At 36.5% G+C, this 21929-nt stretch overlaps 2 protein-coding genes across 3 annotated transcripts; one reads left to right on the top strand and one right to left on the bottom strand.

The window, feature by feature from the left end:
• Window positions 1–3197: 3197 nt before the first annotated feature.
• Window positions 3198–11806, top strand: LOC135159708 (uncharacterized). The gene is made up of 3 exons (XM_064115612.1): window positions 3198–5530; window positions 6291–6571; window positions 7285–11806. The coding sequence occupies exons 1-3, from the start codon at window positions 3376–3378 to the stop codon at window positions 7828–7830; spliced, it is 2982 nt and encodes a 993-aa protein (XP_063971682.1). The 5' UTR covers window positions 3198–3375; the 3' UTR covers window positions 7831–11806.
• Window positions 10252–20050, bottom strand: LOC135159709 (uncharacterized). Of its 2 annotated transcripts, none has more exons than XM_064115613.1 (3): window positions 19383–20050; window positions 14045–14167; window positions 10252–12948 (listed from the first exon to the last, which is right to left on the bottom strand). In XM_064115613.1, the coding sequence occupies exons 1-3, from the start codon at window positions 19448–19450 to the stop codon at window positions 11817–11819; spliced, it is 1323 nt and encodes a 440-aa protein (XP_063971683.1). In that variant the 5' UTR covers window positions 19451–20050; the 3' UTR covers window positions 10252–11816. The 2 variants fall into 2 exon arrangements, with proteins under 2 accessions (XP_063971683.1, XP_063971684.1); XM_064115614.1 differs by lacking the exon at window positions 19383–20050 and adding an exon at window positions 14317–14498.
• Window positions 20051–21929: the final 1879 nt, after the last annotated feature.

Here is a 21929-nt window from a genome sequence, read left to right on the forward strand (position 1 = left end):
ACCAATATACTGACCAATAAGTAAAAGAGAGGAGGAAACTTATTCAGAATGTTAACTTTAAACATAAACCGGCGTCTGAAATCCTACTCATATTATTACAGAAACAGAAACATTTTACACACATTATTGAATTTTTAGTGACATTTATGTTGTTGACAATACATGGACAAACTGTAACGTGAGTAACCGTAACGTGAGTAACCACTTTATCTGCACTTCTAGTAAAAACCATGTGTTCTTTATTTTTTTAATTGTATACAAAGTTTGTCTCCCTATTATACTTCTTTGAAATGGATATAATCAACTTTCATAAAAGCCTTGTATGAGGACACTTTTCACTTATGTCGACTTTTCATTTTATGCATGTCCAAATCATGTAACGTGAGTAACCGACACATTTCAAAGATTTGCCAGGAGCATAATAAAATTTCCCAAGTTTTGTTTTTATACAAAGGATAGTCGGACTGCGTACTATGTTGTGATATAGAGATGTATAGTTCCTATCAATAATAACGGAGTTACAGCTCCAAGTATGAGTCAAGGTGTCTCCAAATGTAACGTGGGTAACCGTGGAATAGCCCATATGTCACTACATAAAACAATAATAACTCGAAGTGCGAGGAAATATATTTGGTGTATATTGATTTGAGTTAACAACGTCAGGTCTCTCAAATATACTTGAAAACTATAGTGTTAAAAAAATTGATCTATTATATCTAGTTAAACAGACAATGCGAGCACCATGAACAATGAAGACATAGGCCCAGAGCAAATTATGTTTCATAAAGTTATGAAAAAAAAAAAGTTTCTTATTCAGTAACATAGCATAATTATAATTTAATATAACATTATAATGAACAATAATTTATTCTTTCCATTACGTTTCTATTAATTTCTCCCTTTTTTCTAATTTCCCCCGTTTTTTCCCTTTGGCCAGCCGATTGGGGAGGGGGCACGTGCCCCCCATGCCCCCCGTAGTTACACCACTGGTTATTCACCTTATTCATTTCTCGTTTATAATGCCATCATTTATTTGGGGCTAACCTGAAATATATAATGTACTGTTTTATGTTATGTACTTGACTGTGTGATTAATTTGATAACATTTGAGAGAACATTAATTTGTTTTATTACTGGCTGACTTTAAAGGTCTATTAATGGATGGACGAGTGTTTAAGGTTTATTATTAGTCATACAATGGCTCTTGATTTGGTTATTCCTTCTCTTAACATAGAGGGTTCTAAAATATCTATCAGAAAGATCTTGGATTAAAGTCAAAGAAAATATCAGGAATTGACTTTGAGACAATGTCTCATAAGGGTTCTGCTCTTTATAAGGGACGGTTTAATGCATTTCATTCTATAGAGAAAAAAGTATGCCCAATTGTTTTTTCTTATTCTTTTTTTGCTAAAGCTATTGATTATATAATTTTTAATATCATTTATGCTATAATTATCATGATTATGGTTATTACTATTACTTGTGATATTTCTGTCATTGTTATTATTGTTGTTGATATTGTTGCTGTTTTGTTTTATCATTTCAGTAGTATATTATTAGCAGTAGCAATAGAAGTAGTTGGTACGTGTATCGTAATCATTGGCGTAGCCGAGAATGGAAGGGGGGGGGGGTCATTACTGATCCGCAATAAAAAAAATGAAATGAAAAGTCCCTACCCCTATTTATGATATGAAAAGTAAAACTACGTTCACTACTTGAAATGTCACATTTCGCCCGAACGCTACACTCCCTTGCATAAAACTTCCATTCACCACAATGCCCGATATTGTTATGTGCTTATATGTTTAACTTAAAATTCAAGGAGGTAAAAACAAAATTACCAGCTCGGTCACTATCCATCTTGATTCCCAAGTGACACTAACCTGAAGTATCTAAATTCCAAGGCTTAAAGGGGAATCCAGCCTTGGCCATAAAATGTTGTGTTGGTAAGGAGAAAAATGAATAAAACAGAATGGTGAAAGTTTGAAAGAAATCGGACAAGCAATAAGAAAGTTATAGCCGCTTTAAAATTGAGATCACTAATACTATGTAGATTTTAAATTGGCAATTGGGTAAGTAAATTATGACAAGGGGCAAGGACAACTTTCCCATAGGCCATGTACTTTATTATCAGGGATTTGTGGTTTTCTCCTAAGTACCCATGCCCCTGGGGCAGTAATCTAAATATAACCCAGGTAGTATATTGTTTTATGTCCTCATGAAAGAAAAATATAATTTGAAATAAAACTTTTGGGGAAAATGAAATTTTAGCCATGATTGATATGTATTGGAGTACATGGAAGAGTAGTCCTTGCCCTATCAACTTGTCTGATTTGTCTTTTCCTTATAAAAACAAGTTTTTATTTGGGTTGGATTCCCCTTTAATATGAAATATATGCAGATCGGCTGCGAATATTGTACGCAGATTTATACATGTGGGAGTAAATATATGGCTAAAAGAATCCAATTTAAATCTTATGAGATTTAAAACTTAATCATTAAAATAAAAAAAATCCAAGATTCGGTTAGCCACAATTCACGACCGATCTATTTTTTTTTAAACCTTGGAAATTAAAGTGTTTGTATAGCGCTAATGAGTTGGGGCTTAAAATGCTAAAGTTTTACTGGTATTTCATACCGAGTTTGAGTTCAAATTATCAAAGCCACTGGCACCTACTCCGTTCAAACTGCAGTCTCGTAAGTGATGCCACTCAATAACCAGTCTGGCGCACTAACGCTTTTCCACTACCCACTAAAAGAATGGATTTCCGCTAAAATAGGCCTCATGCATAATTCATAGTGCAACCCCCCATCATGCATTGCGCGGCTTCGCACGCTTTGTCAATGTAAAAATTCTGTGAATTTCGACTACCAATATTTGAAACATTCTTACACGAAATGTCATGGTTCAATACTTTGTATACTCCATGATACAAACGATAAATAGTTGATATTCCCCCTCTTCGAAAATAGAAAGGAATCATCCATGACATTTTGAGAAATCTTTATCGGAATACGTAATTAGGTTAGATTTTTCGTTTCGAAAATCGAAATGTGTATTGCTAGATGTTCTCTCCAGTCGCTGCTCCTTTTCACAGCAAAGTCTTTGTTCGTATGCCGTCTACGTGTACTCGTGTGTATACGGCAAAGTATACGGTATACACTCGATCTTGTGTACGGTACGTACGTACGTGCATGTTGTTCACGTGTGTAGGTACTGGACTCACTGCGTTTTGTTCCGTGACGATTAACTGAATTTGTATACATATTTTGCGCAATTTTCGGAGTTGTTTGCTTTTGGATGTTAATTTCTATATTTGGATTCACTAACCTTTTATGTTGATAATATGCTGGTGATGGAAATGATGCGTGGACATGTCGAAAAGGACAGCAGATGGTAAATTTGCTCATGAATGTTCAAATCGTTTGCACGTAGACCTTCATCAACCTTTGGTCCCAGACGTTGGAGAATTTGTTAGTGTTTTAGAGGTTGATGAGCGTGTGAGAGCAGAATGGGCCGAGGAAAATAAAGAAAAAGACAGGTTACTCCTACTACATGTAAGACAGAAGAAGAAGAGAGTCTTCGTGATTTGTTCACTTTGTCACAAATATTTTAAGGATCGTGTAGCTGCTATTGAACGTGAGGGAACCTCGAAATCAGAGTTCTCGCCATTGGGACCGTCATCATCTGCGACTGCGTCAACATCATCAACTACTAGTACTACTAACGTTAGGCCTACTAAAAACAGTCCGAGCTCTAGCGTTAGCAGTAGCACCAGAGTGAATCAGGTTATCAAACAATTGGAATCTTTTGAGGAAGAGGAACTTGCAGAGGTTGCTAATTTTCTTGGTAAAAGCCAGCGATTAAATATAAAGGAAGACATTAAACTATTACAGAAAAGTAGCATTGACGTACTTACATCATTGGATGTGAAGAAATGGGTCAATGAAAGGAATAGTGTAGTACACTCATTCTTGAAGGGAATTGGTCCATCACATGATCTTAATCAGGATCTACACCTTGCTAAGACAATCGAACAAGTTTATTCCCTTTATAATAAAAAGATTGTGCTGCCATTTTCCCTGTCGGAAAACTTAGTTGTCCACGCTGCAACCAGGAACAAAGCTGCATGTAATGTCATATCATCATCGAGCCCTGCTGGAAGTCATACGTACATCCTTAATTGGTTGAAAGAGCAAGCAGCAAAACCTCTGGACACTCCCAGTGGAGACATTCTTGTTGGTTTTGATAACGACCAAGTAATTGGAAAATCATACCACGTAAGAACTGACAACAAGGTCAAAGCTAGTGTGATTACCTCAACTTGCATTGCTGAAGTTCAGCCCGCAGGAAGACTCCAAGCATCGAAGGACCTAAAGCCAGGAAATTGGCAAACGGCAAGCAATATTGCAGAGAAAATAAATACAATTCTAGACAAGGGTAGTGACTTCAACAAGGCAGTAGATAGCACTCATTATACCCAGGTATTCCACTCGCTACAAAAGGCCATTGACACAGTAACTGAACAACAGATAACGAAAGATTCAAAACTAAGAGACCATGTAGATGATGAAATTGATGAACAGGCACATGCTAGGGATTGGAGAGTTTGTGTGCATTGTGGAGTAAACAACCTTCGGACAAAACGAGTTTGTATTTCCTGTTCTGCCAGTCTAAAAAACCAAACAGGAGAGCTAGAAAGCAGAGATGAAACTAGAAAACCACAGCAACGACCCGAGTCCCAAACGAAAATAACCTACAGTTATCAAGACATTCCTCTTTCCGATGTTGGTAAAAGTACGTGTTCTTCGAGCAAAGTAAAGGTACATGCAGGTGAACCAATCTTCGTGAACCCAAATTCTCATGCAAGTGTTCTGAAAGTACTCCAAGAAATTGGGAAACAAGTAAAAGTAAAGAAATATGTACCTGATGGGGAGAGAGAGTGGGTAGCTGTGACATGCGATGGATTGCCCTTTTTTTTAGCACAAAGGGTGCTGAAAGAAACATTTACCTGCCAGGAGTGTAAGAAGGCTGTATTCACGAGGAAGGCGTATGAATCTCACTGCGCGGAACATGATGCATATGCCAATGTGGCTCCGAAGGACCTTCCTACTTGTCTTGAATTTGACTGGGTGCTACTAAGAATTGGACATGGACATGTGGAAATGAATATGGTCAGGTCATTCTTCGCCCTCAATTGGGATGTATGCCTTAAAGATCTAGCAAAAACAATGGGATTCTGTTCGGACAATGCACAGAAATATGCAAAAGCTGGAAGCGACCACCACAAATCTTGGGAAATTCTACAGATTATGTACTATGGGAGCTTACAAGAACTTGTGCTGCCGTATGTGAGGGAATGCCTGTCCAAGAGCTCCAAAGCAACCCCGGATGGCTTTCTGCGGTGGAGTCGAGGAGTGCAGAAGCCTCAATTCAAGTACTTACAGGAGCAAATACTGACGTATGCTTCTGCCATCATGCATTTGAGAGAAGGAATTCGACACAACAACATGGCTCTAGTGATAGCAGGTAATATGCGAAAAATTTTGCCTATTTTTCTCCTAGTACAGTTGATATTAACAGGTCCTACACATTTACAATGTGCATGCAAATGTTCATGTACATGTATGAAGTCTGTACATACATACTTTACTTAGTCCTAATCTTGAAATTGGCAAAAATAACAATTTTCTGTGCATATTCATACATACTTGTACATGTACTGTACATACCGGTATACATACTGTACATACAACTGTACATGTAACATACAAATGTATACATGTAAATCCAAAATGAAAAGTTATTGAATTAATCAGAACTTTCAAATTTTGCCGCAGAAGTGATTATCTGTTTTAAGAGTTAATGATAACATGTTGGCACAACAACATATGTACATGTACATCTACATTTCCTGTCCACCATTGTATATACCAACAGATTTATATACATATACTCAGAGCAAAAACATTGTGTGAAATAATACTTGTTCTGTTAATTATCACTCTGGTTTTCAGTTTCCTTTTATCAAGAGTTACGGTGCCTCAGATTTTTTCCTACTGTGAACGTTATTTTTATACAATAATTTGTAACAGCATTAATGTATTACATGTACATGTATTTTGGATTGATCAGCAATGCATCTAATATTCTTAAAGATAAAGATTTATAAAGCTAGATGAGAATCTACATTTATGAAGAAATCATGATGAAGACTATCTTTGCGATTATAGTCATGCTCATTATTTGTACTTTGTATCCCCAACCCCTTCCCTTTTAATCTATGTAGGTAGAGTCAAGTTCGCTCCCATATTCCACAGTCGAAATCACCCTAAGTATCAACTTATCGAATTAGTGGAATTGTCAAACTTCTTGGCAGCCCCACCAGCCGTGCAGGAGTTCCTGAGGATGCACCAGGCACTATCAACGTCTGGGGACCCCTCACGCTGCGAAGACCTGGATTTTATTCTGGAAGTGATAAACAAGAATAGCAAAGCATGGGCACCGCGTGGTGTGCCAACAGAGGAAGACTGGCTGAGGATTTTTCGAAATCTGGAAAAGTTCTTAGAGGTAACGTACTGCTTTACATGTATTTTATCATGTTACTTTTTATACACAAATTCAACAATTTAACCACTGATAATTAAATCAAAATGTGATGAATTGAAAATGATGAATGTTAAGCTTACACTACCTGTTCAGAAGACTTAAATGCACTCTATTGTTATCTTACAAACATGTACTGATGTCATATTTCCCTTTTAAGTTAATTTCCCTTCATGCTCTTGAAGAATCAATAATTTGTAAGACAACTCTAAGAAGGCTACATGAAGTTAATGTACATACCTACAGTATACATGTACATGCATGGGCAGAAATCCATGGGCAGAGGCGGGATGTGTTCCCCCCAATATGAAATGTCCCCCTACTATTTTTGGTCTTTCCTGTTGGATAAAAATACATCATTCCCAATCGAAATAATACATGTATTTTTGACTAAACGACCTTACATTTTGGGTAAAAGCCTTCTTTTTTCACTTGTCAAAGTCCTCCCCCTCCCCCACACCTTTGGGGACAGATTTCCGCCCATGTGTACAGTACATGTAGTTTCAAAGTCTTTAATTGGGGGAAAACATGCACTATAGTGTCCATGTGCATGTACATGTAGTTTATATTTACATGCATGCAGTTAATGAAACTTTGAAAGGCAAGCTACAGATTTTTGTGGCATATAAAGTCACCTTTTTATTTGCTTATTTTGTTTCTACTTTTTATTATTGCAGTTGAGGTCTGCAGTCTTTGCCAGAATGACAAGTGATGACCCAGAAGCTGTAAAGCCCTACACAAGCAGTCACAAAGTACATGATGAGGAGATCACCGCCTGGAGGACACGTTTGAGAAGCAGCAATTTTTTGCAGGATCCATTCTCAGAAGTTGCGTTCGAATCTGTGAGCTTGGAGAAGCTTGATGCTGAACTGGTCAACTTGACAGAGCAGGCAACCAAGAGGAGGCAGCATTTTGCAAGTCGCAGGTTTGATATCAACTCCGGAGAAGATACAACGAGCGAGGTGGATCCTGTGTTTGTTACTGAGGCAGAACGTGCATGGCACAGTGACATAAGAAACCAAAAGAAGGAAGTTATCGCATCTCGCGTCCTTGCTTTAATTGATTCACTGGATAATGAGAGTATCAGGACCATGCTCTTGGCTGAATGGGAGTCATCGGTAAGGCAAAGGAAGAAGGATGACTTCATTGCCTTCTTTGATCGGGTTCAGGAGGAAGTCTCTGGTCAGCAGCTTGTGAATAATGACAGTGAAGAAGATGAATAATGTATTTGATTATTCATTTCATTTATGGTGTCTCAAAGCCGATATGTTTACTGGAAGAGTAATACACGTACATTGACGACTAATATTTGAACAGAACATGGAGACTTAACCGACGTGTAGATTATGATGGTTACATGTGTTTGCTTTAAAATTCTGGCAACTTGACTTTTTTTCCTATACATGTACCTGTACATACATACATGTAGATCTTTGTTCCTGACAACAGCACTACTGGGTATCCTCAAATTCATTCATCTTTCAACCGTGGACTTGTCTCGTTGATATTTTAGCTCTTTTATATCCCTTAATATCTTCAAATGGAATGCACAAATTTCAACAGTGAAATGTTTCGTTTGCTTTGTTCTTTGAGCAGTTACTGACACTCAACACACATTACATGCACTGCTCATTTGTAAATGCATGACTTTTCTGTGATTTGATTTTTGGGGAAAATGATGTGTACAGGTGTATTAAAACATGTAAAAAAGGTCCAATAATTTTTGTGAATGCCAATATTGAAGAACTTGAAGAGAACTCTATATTAAATCTTAAAAGAGTCTAGTGACAACCTACATGTACATGTACATGTACAAATTGAAACTGACTTGTCTTTTTTTGTTCAAACACAAGGCTTGCAGTACACTAAAATGTGTGTATTTGATATTTTTCTGAACTCCTAATAAGATGATTTTATTTGTTTAATCTTTCATACATGTACATTGTACATGTACATGCATTTATTGGTGGCCCGCATTTTTATCTTGGCTTAATTTTAAGTCCGATCTTAAGTGTTTACATATCTGGCTTTTTGTGCAGACTGAACATGGTGTAATTTTGTAGAATTCATATTTTCTTCATGCTTGTGATCATTCAGTTATGGGGGCTGTCACAACTGCATGTTGTAGTGCATGCCTATACATGTAGATGCACTTAAAGGGATGGTTCAGACTGGATGTACAACTTGTATTTCTATCACAATACATGTATATACATGTAGAATAAAATTCACAGAGCATAATGCTGATATTTTGATCAAAATGGGATAACATATAAAGTTATTGAATTTCAAAGATTTGCATTATTCTGGTGAAACAACACATCTTTATTGAACATTCATTAGGTGAGCTGATGATGTCATATCCCCACTTTATCTTTTGTATTTCATTATATGAAATAAGGTATATTTCAAAAAATTTACCAAGGACTAAAACAAAAAATTTGGATTGAAAACTGATTTAGTGCATTACAATGTATTTATTGCCTCAACTTATTTCATCATAATGGAGACACATGATTTACACAAGTATGAAAAAATGAAACATGATTTCATGTATAAGGAAAAGGAAATTGTGGTGTAATGTTCATCATCAGCCCACCTTATGAATATTGATGACGATTTACATGTACAAATAACTGCTTTTCACAAAATATTGATAAACTTTAAAATTTAATAACTTCGTTATTTGTTACTGATTTTGATGAAATTTTCATCATTTCGCTCTGAATTTTACACTATTTATTTAGATATAAATAGTTTCAGCCCGGACCATCCCTTTAATGTGTAGCCAGCATTTTCCTCCTTCAATCCAGTATTTTCAATGCAGGGTTCTATTTTTTATCAATATCAAACCATTTTATTTTGTTAAAACCATGTAATACATATAATAATTTAATTTTGTTTAAATGATGAAATGATTTCATGGTGGTATCATGTACATATACATGTAGCCTACTGAGCTAATCTACATGTGTAAGTGCACATGCACAGGCTAAAATGTTCAGAAATGGCAGTCCAGCTTATAGCAGGTACATGTATACATGTACTCTTATAATAACTTTCTTTCATTTCCTCAAAAGTTACAGACACGTAACATGCAGTTGCATCATAATAGTGAGGACTTATAACTATCCATTAGGGGCAGGGAAAAAATTATACAGGGGCTGGAAGCGATTTATTGTAGCCTCCATACAAAAAGAACACTGGAAATCCTCATCTCAATGCTAAGCCAACGTTACAGATTTACATGTTGTCAGTGAGTTTTGAAAAGTAGCCCCTGAAAATAAAAGAAAATATGTAATTTGTTGCCTTCTTTACTGTTTGGGTTGAAATCCTACCATTGGCATAATTTCCTTTATCAAGAAATTGATTTATGTTGTGCTGCACTCTCCCAAGGTGAGGTCAGGGGTTCTGGCAGGAATTAAGTGTACAGTATAATTTTTCTCATAAAGATGTGAGCACAGAAATTGGTAGCCAATCGCTGTTGACTCAACATGGAGTCGATTGAAGAATCTGTTCAAGTTTTAACTTGAATTATACAACATTTCTGTTTGCTGCATTGCAGTTACTTGTACTGAAATTTGATGTAGGGTAAATAGAAATGCATTATATTAAACAAATTAAAAGCATGCCATGTATTTATTAAGAAAAAGAAACATTTATTCATGCAAATATATCTTGAACAGTATAAGTATACAATAAGTGTATGCACATTTTCAGTGTATGTAAGTGCATTTGGTAAACATATCAATTATCAAAGACAACATGAATTTCATGTATACATGTATGTGAATCTCTTCATTAATTATTGGAGTAAACTCTACATCATGAACTCTTCTGGTACATGTATGTAGAAGCTATTTCTATCTGCTTAGTTTACAGTGCACATGAGAGCAAATGAAACGATTCCCTCTGTACATTCATATACATGTAGATCAGTGCTTCTCAACTGTTTCTAGTCATGTAGTGGGCCATGATGAGTTTGGATGCATCGTAGGCCAAAGATAATTTTCACATATTTTCTTTGTTTGCCTTTGCATGTTTGTTACAGAACAAAGTAATTTACATGTATTTACAAGTATTTACAGATATATATACATGTACAGTGAAGTGCAGCATGTCCATGTACAGTGGGCCTCCCCTGCCTTTAAAAATGAAACATACATGTACAATCTATCTTCAGTCTTCACACCATGAATATTTGGGGTGCAACTTTACTAAAAACATGCACACTACTGTATTATGGACATATACATGTATGTATATTTATGTTTTCCTTTTTTTTTATCTTGATACAATATCTACATGTCCATGTAACCTAATTTTTTCATAGTCATCTGCATACAGTAAATGAACTATGTAAATTGAGGGATTTATTTCCTCATTTTGCTACTGTACTTACTGAATCGATACGTAATACATATTTTTCTAACATATTTAAACATTGATTAAGGAAGAGATGAATTTCTACATGCACTTAGTTTAAACAATTTATTTTACAAAGCTGAACATGTTCGTCTACTACATGTAGTATGAATTTTGAACCTACAGTGTAATAAAAATGGAAGATACTATTTTAATAGAAGAATTCCATGTACTGGTATATTATGCGTTGATTCACAGTTCAGTGGGTACATTGTTCCTTTGCTGCATATGAGTACAGTGTACATGATTCACTATAAATTCAGATGTTTCAAAGATCAACTATACATTGTACATGTAGCATCACTATCATGGTTTGTCTGCTTTCTGTTACATGTATACTGGTACATGTAGTCTTAGTGCATGTTCATCATGAAATTTAGAGAAGAAATCATGGAATAAGTCAACATCAAATGTACATGTTGTTACTCAGTAGTTTTGTTCAGCTCAATATTAAAAAAAAACATTTATTTCACTTCATGAACAGAAATCTGTTAAAAAATTACGAGATGTACTTATGTATGTAAATACACCATACAGATCAAATGTAGTTTAGAAATGACAAAGATGGTACATGGTCATGTACAGTACATGTATATTTGTAATTTTGCTTTCTTTATACTTGTACATTTATGTGGAACATGGTGGTTACATCATACATGTAGTCATCCATAAACTCTGTCAAAGCTTTTGTGATTTATCCACATACTTCAGGTATGTTCATGAATATTAGTCTGACCTAATGATAATATGAAATAAAAAGGCCATTTGTTACTGAAAAAAAAGTTTATTTTTCTGCCTTCTTTTGGTAGTAGACTTCTAGCAAGCGTATGTCCAGTATGTGGTGTTCTGGTTCCCACGTATTAAACTTACGGGGCCAATTCTTCCACTTGACATAAAAAAGCTTTTCTCCATCTTCTAACTTTTCACCTTCAATTGCTTCTACAATGTAAATATCTTTTTTTTTCTTTTGCTTCCCTTTGGCTTTGTCCTTTTGAATGATTTCATTATCGTTCAGTCCTTCTTTCTCACTTGGTTCATCCTGGACATTAGATGATAGTGCTATGTCATGTGTCGATGAATCCACGGCAGCATCAGGCATGGATTGATGTTGTACTACATCTGAAAATGTGGATTTATCTTTGCATGAAGCATCATGTGTTGAAACACTTTGGTATGTTTGAAGGCTTGTGCTGACTAAAGATTTGCCAGGAGCTCTTGGGAGTGGGGATTCGTTTACACCACTTGACACTGCAGTGCGTTGACATTTGGGTGTTGAATCTGGAGTACCACCAACTAGTTTGCGCTTTGCTGCTGGTCTTGGAGTACAAACACTCTGTGATAGGTTTTGTGTTGAAGTAGAGAGAGAGTTCTTAAGAGTATCTGGTGTGGATGCATGCTTTGGTGAAGAGATCTGAGATGTGGATGGGTGTACACCGACTCTAGGTGAAGCTCTGCTGAGGGTGTTCAGTGAGGAACTGGCAATGGCCTTGGGTGTGACTTGTACAGATGTGCTTGGAGATGATGTAGATAGTGGTGTGATGTCACTCAGAGCCAAGCTGTCTGATCCACTGGCTAATTGTGATAAGAGAGTTCCTAAATCGGATGAATCTGCATCACATGGAACCACGCTCTGTAAATGTTTCGGGGTTTTTGACGGAGTTACAAACTGTACAGATGAAACTGGGGTACTGTCATTGTTGTCACAAGAATCTATTACTGGTTGAAAGAGTTGCAATGCATTATCTGTTCCCCAATATGTAACTTTTGAAAACTCATCCTTGACATAAAGAAACACATCGCATCCAGTAACCTCAGCCAGTTCGTGGCTTTTATTGAACAAGCTCTTCCTCCTTCGATATTTGCACTGGTTGCGAAGATTTTTTTTCTCTTTAAAGTTAATCACTTTGTTTAGGAACCTGTGAAATAAAAAAAACACATAAAAAACATCATAAATACAAAAAACAGTTCCATGTGAAAACACAAAGGGACAGTGCAAAAATATGTTTACTTTAAATGAATGGGGGGGGGGGGGGTTCACTTGCTTTATATTTTATTGGTAGTCCAGATCATATTATCATGTTTTCACTTATTCCAGAAAATTTCCCACAAAAGAATTACCATCCTGAACATTCACCCCCCCCCCTCAATTACCTCATTGGGAGGGGGACTCTTCTGAGTGATTTTTTTTGGGGGGTAGATGTTGGATAAGTATCTCTCAAGTGGCCCAGCAATAAATTCATTTTGAATGGGACAGCAGTAGTGGGCAAATACAGGCACAAATTACATCTTTTAAAAAAAAAAACAAGTTCACACCTAGTTACAAATAATACATATAGCATTTCCATTTATTTGAGAGCAGGATAAAAGAGAATTGTCGATTAAATGCTTTGCTCACGGGCATAGCTGCCGCGGCCGGGGATCGAACCCCAGACTTTTTCATGTAGCCAGGCGCCTTAGACCACTCGGCCATGGCACCTCAGTGGGTTACATCTTGAGGACCACAAAAGGGGCACTAGTGCCCCGCCCCTCAGCGAGAGTGAAGCTAATATTAATTATTTTACATTTTTTACTGAACATTTTCATATTATCTGTATCATACCCCCTTTCCTTTTTTTTCTCTTTTCATCCTTTATGTAATAGAGGGGGATGGGGCACTGGATCCCCCAATGTTCCACCACCCCCCCCCCCCCCAAAAAAAAAGAGAATTTGACAAAAATTTTAAAAGGGCATAATGGGAGCCTATTTCTGACGATTAAAGTTAAATTTTCCACTACAAGGTCAATATACTATCACTCATTTTTTTTTAAATGCCCCACACGAAAGGTTGCGCTCAGACGCCACATGGTCACTGGGTATGCTGGGGGAGGGGAGCAATTCCCTCACCTTTGCTTGGGCTATATCGCTTCTTTGAAATTTTACGGTGATCAATCATTACACAAATAAAAGATATATTCTTCTTATCATTATTTCTTTTACATTTATTGATAAAACATCATGGGTTAATTTACTCACATTGTTTTCGTCTTTTTCTGGACTTTCTTCCCCATATTTGCTGTCAACGTGGAGTCGATTGAAGAATCTGGTACTGGTCGTGTACGGAGCAAAACGCCTGTGTATACTTCCTCCAGTGCTGAGCTGTGAGTGTGAGAAGGTCGAATGACAAGATGAAATGTTATTAAATTCTTTCTCAGTTTAGTATGATGACAGCTCAAAATCACGAATGGAAATATTACAAGCAATACAACAGTCACTGATACACGAATGTTAATAAGAAGAAAACTTACGTTTTTTGTATTTGGTAAAACCTGCAATGTCGTGGAGAGAGCCCGGTGTAGGAGGAGATACAGATGACAAACAGCAACTATGAGATGCTACACAATAAACCACGTGCATTACATAAGACGTCCGGCCGGCTGCCCGAAAAGACACATAATCCTTTCTACTGATAGTGATACGGAATTTCCATCTGGAGTTGGGTTAATTTTAGTTTGTTTATAGAAGAAACCGGGTACAGAATATCAATACACGCGTGATGGGGGCAATTGAAAAAAAAAAATGGTATGATAAGCTTGATAAAGAGGCCGCGGAAACAGCGGGGGGGGGGGGGGGGGGGCTGGGGGCCGGCCTGGCTTGAGCCCCGCTCTTCTTTTTCCAAAACCGTATTCAAAAACTTTAAAATGACCATCGATTATGATTTTTTGCATGGACAACCCCCCCCCCCCCCCCACAAAAACCGTTTTGTGGCCGGCCCCTGTATATTAAAGAATAATTGAGATTAAACAAGCAAAATTAATGTGATTTGAATATTTTATGACCGAAGTTGGCAGCGATTAGGTAAAGTCAAATAAAAAAGAAAGCATAGAGCATGATATGTATAGGCTAAATTCGATTCGAAGTAGATCCTATAACATCCATCATGACAATCACAGGCAAATAAGTGTCATTTAATAACCGGGTTTAATAAAAAAAAAATCACAGATCACAAGCAGGAAAATCAGTTCAGTTTTATTTTCAAGACATTCACGATTTCGTTCAACTACCGCCCCTTCTTTCGATTTCATCCTTTTCATTCCATCACCTTTCTCGAAAGTAATAAGTGCCTTTTGCAGTTTTGTGTGCACCCGAGCGCTTAGCTGATGCCCGAGCTGTGCGACCGGGCCTCTTCACGTCCCTGCACGTGGGACACTACTTGGTACATGTACTAGTATTTGACGTTAAAAATTACGTAAAAACGACTAAAAAAACATCTACAGATAGATTAATTGTTCTTATTTTTATTGAAAAAGACAACAACAAAACGCCGGCTACACCCCAATTTATAATAGAACTAAGAACGCGTGCTATATGGTACGGCATACGTACGGCGATTTACATAAAACGACTGCACACGTCTATTCAGAGCTGGTGCCAATCAAACGAGTGCGACCTTGAATGACCGCCCAGCGAACTGTAATAGCGCATTTCCATTCATTTCGTGAATAGCGGGAAAGCGTTAGTGCGCCAGACTGATAACCATGGATAAAGGATATTTTCTTTACGAAAATGACATCGCAGATTTTTACCACTTTCTGAAGCTTCATAGTATACACTAAAGACGTACCTCCATCCCTAATCCTAACCCTACATCTTTAGACGAATAAAGCCAATAAACTGGTATATTTGTACTCTATTTTCGACTAAGTATGTTTTTATTTTGATTAAAAAAACATGGCATGTCGTTAATCTCTCTTCATGAAATATTTGACATTGTTTTTTGCCATCTGCTATATGCCGTCGCCTCGAATAATACATACCATGCCAAATAGAATGTCAAGATATGAACAGCTGTGTTAAAGTCACATAATTATCAGCAGAAAATTGGCATAAACACGAGCTAGCTCTTCTACCAAAATGCAATGTCAAAGTGGTCAAGTAAAGTTTGGGGGTGCAAAATAAAGTAAAATTAAGTGAAACACAAAACAAACGTTACATTGATACTTTTTCAATTCATGATTATCATAATGGGATGTCAAAGTCCATCAAAATTAAGTAATTTAATGCCGGTGATATTGAGCTGTAAGTTGAGGTGGTCAAGATCTTATTTTTAATTATGTCTTCTCGACATGGGGAGTATGATATAAAGATAGGCGTAACACGGAACAACGTAAGCAGATAATGAATGAATGAATAAAATATGATATTAAATGAATAAATACTAGATTTATTGATAAATAATTCGTGTAAAATTATAAAAGTATACAATATGAAATGTAGTATATAAGTGAATGAATAAATAAACAAAAGATATATGGCTAGATGGACAAATATCATCAAATACTGATAAATGGTTTAAAGCCTAATATAGGCTAAATACAGAAGGAATAATAAATGCATTACCACAGATATAAATAACTAAACAAAATGGGGTTTGGGGTTGAATTTATGGTTAAAATTATACAATTATATATAAGCAGCACTAGCGTATATACCTAAGGGGGGGGCAGGGGGGCAGAAATCTGGTAAGAAATCCTTGATTTTTTTTTTTTTTTTTTTTTGCTAGTCAAATTTTTTCCCGGACGAAATATCCTTCAAAAAATGTGTCCCCCTTTTGGAAAATCCTAGATACGCCAGTGATAAGTAGTCTTGCTTCTCTATACACCATTTTAATCCCGTGTCCTATTTACTTTCAAATATCGAACTTGGAACATTACGCTGAAGGGATTTGAATAAACAAAATCACTTATAACACACGTTCGTATATTTATTAAGCCTTATGTGGGATTAACGTATAGCCACATGAACGTAAAATAAATGTGAAAATAACTTTCCGACGAACGTGCAGGGTTCAAAAGATCAAACCCATATTATCAAACGGATTATAATGATATGAAGATTAGTAGAAACAAGGCACGTCCATGTCAAAGTTTTAATCAGGGGACATAGATTATTGAAATGAACGAAAGTTGAACTCGAATGAGAACTTGACCGCGAACGCTTCCATATCCGCATAGCAGATTGTAAATAAATTAATGTAATAATAGACAATTGGGTAAAAATGCATAATAAAACATGTAAAATGGATAACAGAAACTTGAGGAATGAATGAACAAATGATACAATATAATTCACTGAATGAATGGAGCAATGAATGAATAGAATTACAAGTTCATAAGTAATGGTATTAGTATATCAATGAATCAACTAATGGATGGATAGATCAATGTATGAATTGATGAATGAATGAATGGGTGGGTGGGTGGATTTATGGATGGATTGATGAATTGTTGGAAATCAATGAATAATATTAAATGAATTCAATGAACGAATACTAAATAAATGAATACAGGTAATGGATGAATTAAGCAAATAATTCAATAAGAAATAATAATTTGAATCGTGAATGAATGAACATTTACATATAAGCATAATGCGTACATCGATACAATTAGCAACGTCGATACATTATTAAACGAGACAATGAATAAACTAATGGATGGTTGAACGAAAGCGTGAATATGGCTAAAATTGATTGAAGAATGCGCAAACAGTATTGTAGGATTATAATGACATTTCTTTTACTTATTCTTCAAAGGATTCGATTCCCATTCTTTTTTTTTTCTTCATTTTCCTCATTTGAAGAAGCCTATAGAGAAAGGGCGTTGTCTGTTTAACTCTGTGTTAACTCAATAAAAGAAAAAAAGACCTCGGCGACGGCGGTTATTGTGACGAAAGAGGGGTATTTCAGAGGAGGAAGAAGAACATAACAGGATATCTTGTTTAATTATGGTCAATTTGAAAGAAGGATATGTTTCGAGTTCACATGTAATTATGCCCTTTGTATATTGTTATGAATTATTGAACCTTGTTAACGGCTTCCTAAGAAAGCACCTTTAAAGGTGTAATTGATTTTGAGGGAAGTGGCAATAACGGCAGTTACGTTCTCAATAACTGACACACCTCACCTCCCCACACAGTAAACACGCTGTTTAAGATTTTACACAACGCTGTTTACTATATGAACCTTACAGTATTTGTTTAACCGTTTAAACAATCATGTTTAATTTATTGAAAATTAGATATTGAAAATTAAACTTTGTTGCTTAAGATTTAAACACTTGTTTAAACGGTTTAAACAATTACTGTATGGTTCATATATTAAACAGCGTTTATAATATTTTTTTACTGTGCATTGCTTTCGGTCTCCAATGAAATTGATAAACCATCAAGTGTTTATGGCAGTCGAATGCGATATTGCTACTCGCATTATTAGATTATACTAACATCATAATAGCAAAAATATGTACATATACACTGGCATTTCCTCTAAATCTTCACCCCTTACGAATGGGTTATTAGGGGCGGTGCTATCGAGGGGAGTGGGCTCACCCCTTCTGATTTCTGGTAAAAAAGGACGAAAGAAAAAAGTGTTTAAAAATAATAAAGAAGAGTATATATATATATAAAGAAGTTATAACATGCAACACATGCATTCAGTTGAGTGTGGGATGATCTCTTCAATTTCTCTGCAATTTGAATTAAATAAATCAGTAAAACACCATAATCTGCAATTGCTCCTAGCAGGTATACCATGAGCACAAATCAAAGGGGGTCTTATTTCAATGTAGAATATCTGCCTTTAAGTGGTATTCCTAAAGGAAATTGTCATGTAATGTTAATTACATGTATCATGATAAACACATAGTAATGACAAACCACATGGATCAAGTGACTTAATCGAAAGTACGAATTCGTCACGTATGTACTTGCCGGGGATTTAACTGTTTTGTATTATTAGAGGGGCACACAATTAGTTTATAGGCCTATTACAGACAATAAATATAATTGTATTTTGATAGGAAAAAAAATCAGGGTTACGCCTATAGCGAAAGTGAAGATGGCTTTTGTCATTTAACACACGTTATAATGGAGAAAATTGTGAAGCGCATTTGAAATAAAATTCTATATTTTGGGTAGGCTTGAAAAAAGGTCATCATTTTAGAGGTTCAGTGCTACCCTGATATCGCTTTTTATTCAAATATGAAGAAATACCGGTGAGAGCAAGCAGTTTATAATAGCATATACAAGCCAATACTTTTGATTGGCAAACGATCGAATTATTGGATTGGTGTGTGCCAGCTTACGATATGACCAACATAATAATTAATAATCAACAATGATCAGCAATCAATGATCAATCGATAATCAATCAACAATAATTCTCGTTCTAAGCCCGGCGAAGAATTAGTGGAGTGCCCGAAATTTCGCGCATTTATAAGCACAAAAGCATTGATTGATTCATTGACTTTTATCATTCATCGTTCATTATTAAGTCGGTTTATAAATAGATTAAAAACAAACAAAAACATCGTACCGATTCAGTGGACATCGTACATCCTTTGTATTCCATGATCTCATCGTCTGTCTTTTCTTCGATCTCATTTCGGTGGTCAGTTGATAAGGGGGAGTATAGCAAGGCCACTTCCTTTAATGTCGCCATTGTACCAAGAAGATTAAAGTCACACCAATGCTCTTAACATTTACTGAAAGTATAGGCGTATCATCCACAATGAGTCGTATACTTCACAGAATAAAGTCAAGTTGAATGATGTATGGATCGAGCAAGAACTGTTGAATTCACATTGAGACGCGATATAATGTGGGGCACAGTGCCAAATCAAATTGAAATACTGTAAGACAATGTAAACACACACTGACACGAGTTAGAATAGCGAAACACTGTCCAGATTTCTGTCGTACGTAGCAGACGACGTCCTTGTGATTTATCAATCGTCCGTGGATGCACTCGCGCGTTTTTTTTTTCACTAACAGCTTGTGGCAACTACAATGTTAAGCCTAATTCCTTGATAGAGATCATGCAGTGATTTCAAAAGACACCTGTTTGGCCGAGATTGTGATCTTGGCAGAAAAGTGAATTCCATAATAGTCAGATAGTACAAGTGGTAAAAGGCCTAATTTTACCTGGTATGGCTATACTCCGGTCAGGCACGCACCTTTTCGCCGCAGCAGACGTCATCCAATGATCTGAAAATGTTGTTTAGAAAACAACGCAAGTCTTACGCCCAGTATGAAGGGGAAAATTCAATAATTAGGAAGTTCTCATTAAAAGACAACGTGAAGGGAAATTTTGAATAGTTTCTACTTAAGGCAGGCAAAATACATGACTGGATTCTTCTGTCCTAGAAATTGGACAAAGTGACATGTACCGTGTCTCATTCCCGAAACTCCGATGTGTTTATCCATTGATAGATATTCAGACGATACACAATGTCAAATCCAATACTGATTCTTAGTGGTATGAGCAAACTGTGTCTTACCTGCGTTTTAGATGTAAAATGATCATAACAACAGGGGAGGAACGTATTTTCATTTTTTTTTGGGGGGGGGGGGGGTGGGGGACAAAGCAAAAAGGGCATTTTGACGTCAAAGTAGGCATTTTGGTGTAAACGGATATTTTCACCATGAAATGATGATCTGCGTGAAGTAGTTGAGTTTTTTTTTATAGTAATTAATTTAACAAAGCCTTTTTGAGTGATTTGTGAATACATTTAGGCCTTTTTTTCCGCGAGAGATCGTAACGAGCGAGCGGTTCGGAAAAAAAAAATCAAAATCTGAAGCTGTAAAACTCGCTTTTTTGTCAATTATGGCGCTAATCACTGTTAGAGGGCATTCTTGAGAGATGTTATCGCGAAACGCGAGCTCAAACTTTTGGAAATTTCATTTAAATAAAACATGAAAATTAAACATTCCGATCAGTTTTTGTAATCATGAAACATTTAGATGTGTATCTACCTGCGGCTGTAACTAAAGAATTAACGCAAGCGCGAGGCGTGAGCTGAATTTTTTAATATACTGACCAGAAAAGGAAGCTGTTAAAGACTGCATTTAGTGACTCATGAACATATCTCATCAATCGAACAATGCGAGCGCGAAGCTTTCGTGCCATTCTTACCTGAAAACTAGACGTTCTGAGCATTTTTGTAACCATAAACTCATGCGAGCGCGAAGCATGAGGTTATAATACCCCTAGAATGTATTATGTTTTACTTCAAAACGGATGTTTTATTTTGAAAAAAAAGGGCATTTATTTTGTGTGTGTGTGTGTGTGGCAAGCCCCCCCCCCCGGGTTCCGCTGCCCCTGCATTACACCAACGAGAATAAAAAAGAAATGAATCCCTTCGGTAAACGGTAGATAACAAGGGTCATATCTGCATGTACCGGCATCCTTTTATTTTCTTTTATTTTTGGTTTGTAAGTCAGTATTTTTATGACATGTCAGTCAAGACATGTAACAGTTAGTGTTTATGCGGGTAGAACTGTTTCGCCAGGTATATAGTTCATATTGTGTTATACAGAATACTACATGTATGCGTATAAAGTAAGAGAAAGAGACTCCGGGAGAGATAGTGAGATAGAGAGAGGGGGGGGGGGGAGGAAGAGAGGGGTAAAGAGCTGGCGGGTGGGGGAGGGGGGGTGGGGTGAGGGACAGAGAGGGATAAATAATAATAGTATAGGAATCATATAGCGCACCGGCTAAGCTATTCTACCGATCCCGGTTTCCCCCAGCTTTTTGAGGAAATGCTTCCTTCCGGTACCCATTTACCTCACCTCGGTCGAGTGCAGCACAGTATGGGTATTTTTTTTCTGCGGAAGGAAAACACGCCATATAGCTTGGAATCGAACCAACGTCCCTCAGATTGAAAGAAGATAGTCTTAACTACTAGACCACGACGCGTCGCCCCAAAACTAAGAGTGGATAGAGATATAGCGATAGCATCTTTCATTCCGGAGTTTTTTTTTTTTTTTTTTTTACTTCATTTTGATTTATTCTATTTGACTGACTCAAAGTAGAACAATATCAACCTTTTCTCCCCCCTCCCCCTCTCTCTATATAAACATA

This window comes from Lytechinus pictus, unplaced genomic scaffold (genome assembly GCF_037042905.1).
Source record: "Lytechinus pictus isolate F3 Inbred unplaced genomic scaffold, Lp3.0 scaffold_320, whole genome shotgun sequence".
Lineage (NCBI taxonomy): Eukaryota > Metazoa > Echinodermata > Echinoidea > Temnopleuroida > Toxopneustidae > Lytechinus > Lytechinus pictus.

Excerpts from the sequence above, each read along its gene's own strand:
- LOC135159709 (XM_064115613.1), bottom strand. The coding sequence starts at position 19,450 with ATGAGATCGAAGAAAAGACAGACGATGAGATCATGGAATACAAAGGAT. Across the intron at positions 14,168-19,382 it reads GTACGATGTCCACTGAATCG|CTCAGCACTGGAGGAAGTAT; the intron begins GTACGATGTTTT and ends TCACACTCACAG. Across the intron at positions 12,949-14,044 it reads CAGAAAAAGACGAAAACAAT|GTTCCTAAACAAAGTGATTA; the intron begins GTGAGTAAATTA and ends TTTATTTCACAG.
- LOC135159708 (XM_064115612.1), top strand. The coding sequence starts at position 3,376 with ATGTCGAAAAGGACAGCAGATGGTAAATTTGCTCATGAATGTTCAAAT. Across the intron at positions 5,531-6,290 it reads CATGGCTCTAGTGATAGCAG|GTAGAGTCAAGTTCGCTCCC; the intron begins GTAATATGCGAA and ends TAATCTATGTAG. Across the intron at positions 6,572-7,284 it reads ATCTGGAAAAGTTCTTAGAG|TTGAGGTCTGCAGTCTTTGC; the intron begins GTAACGTACTGC and ends TTATTATTGCAG.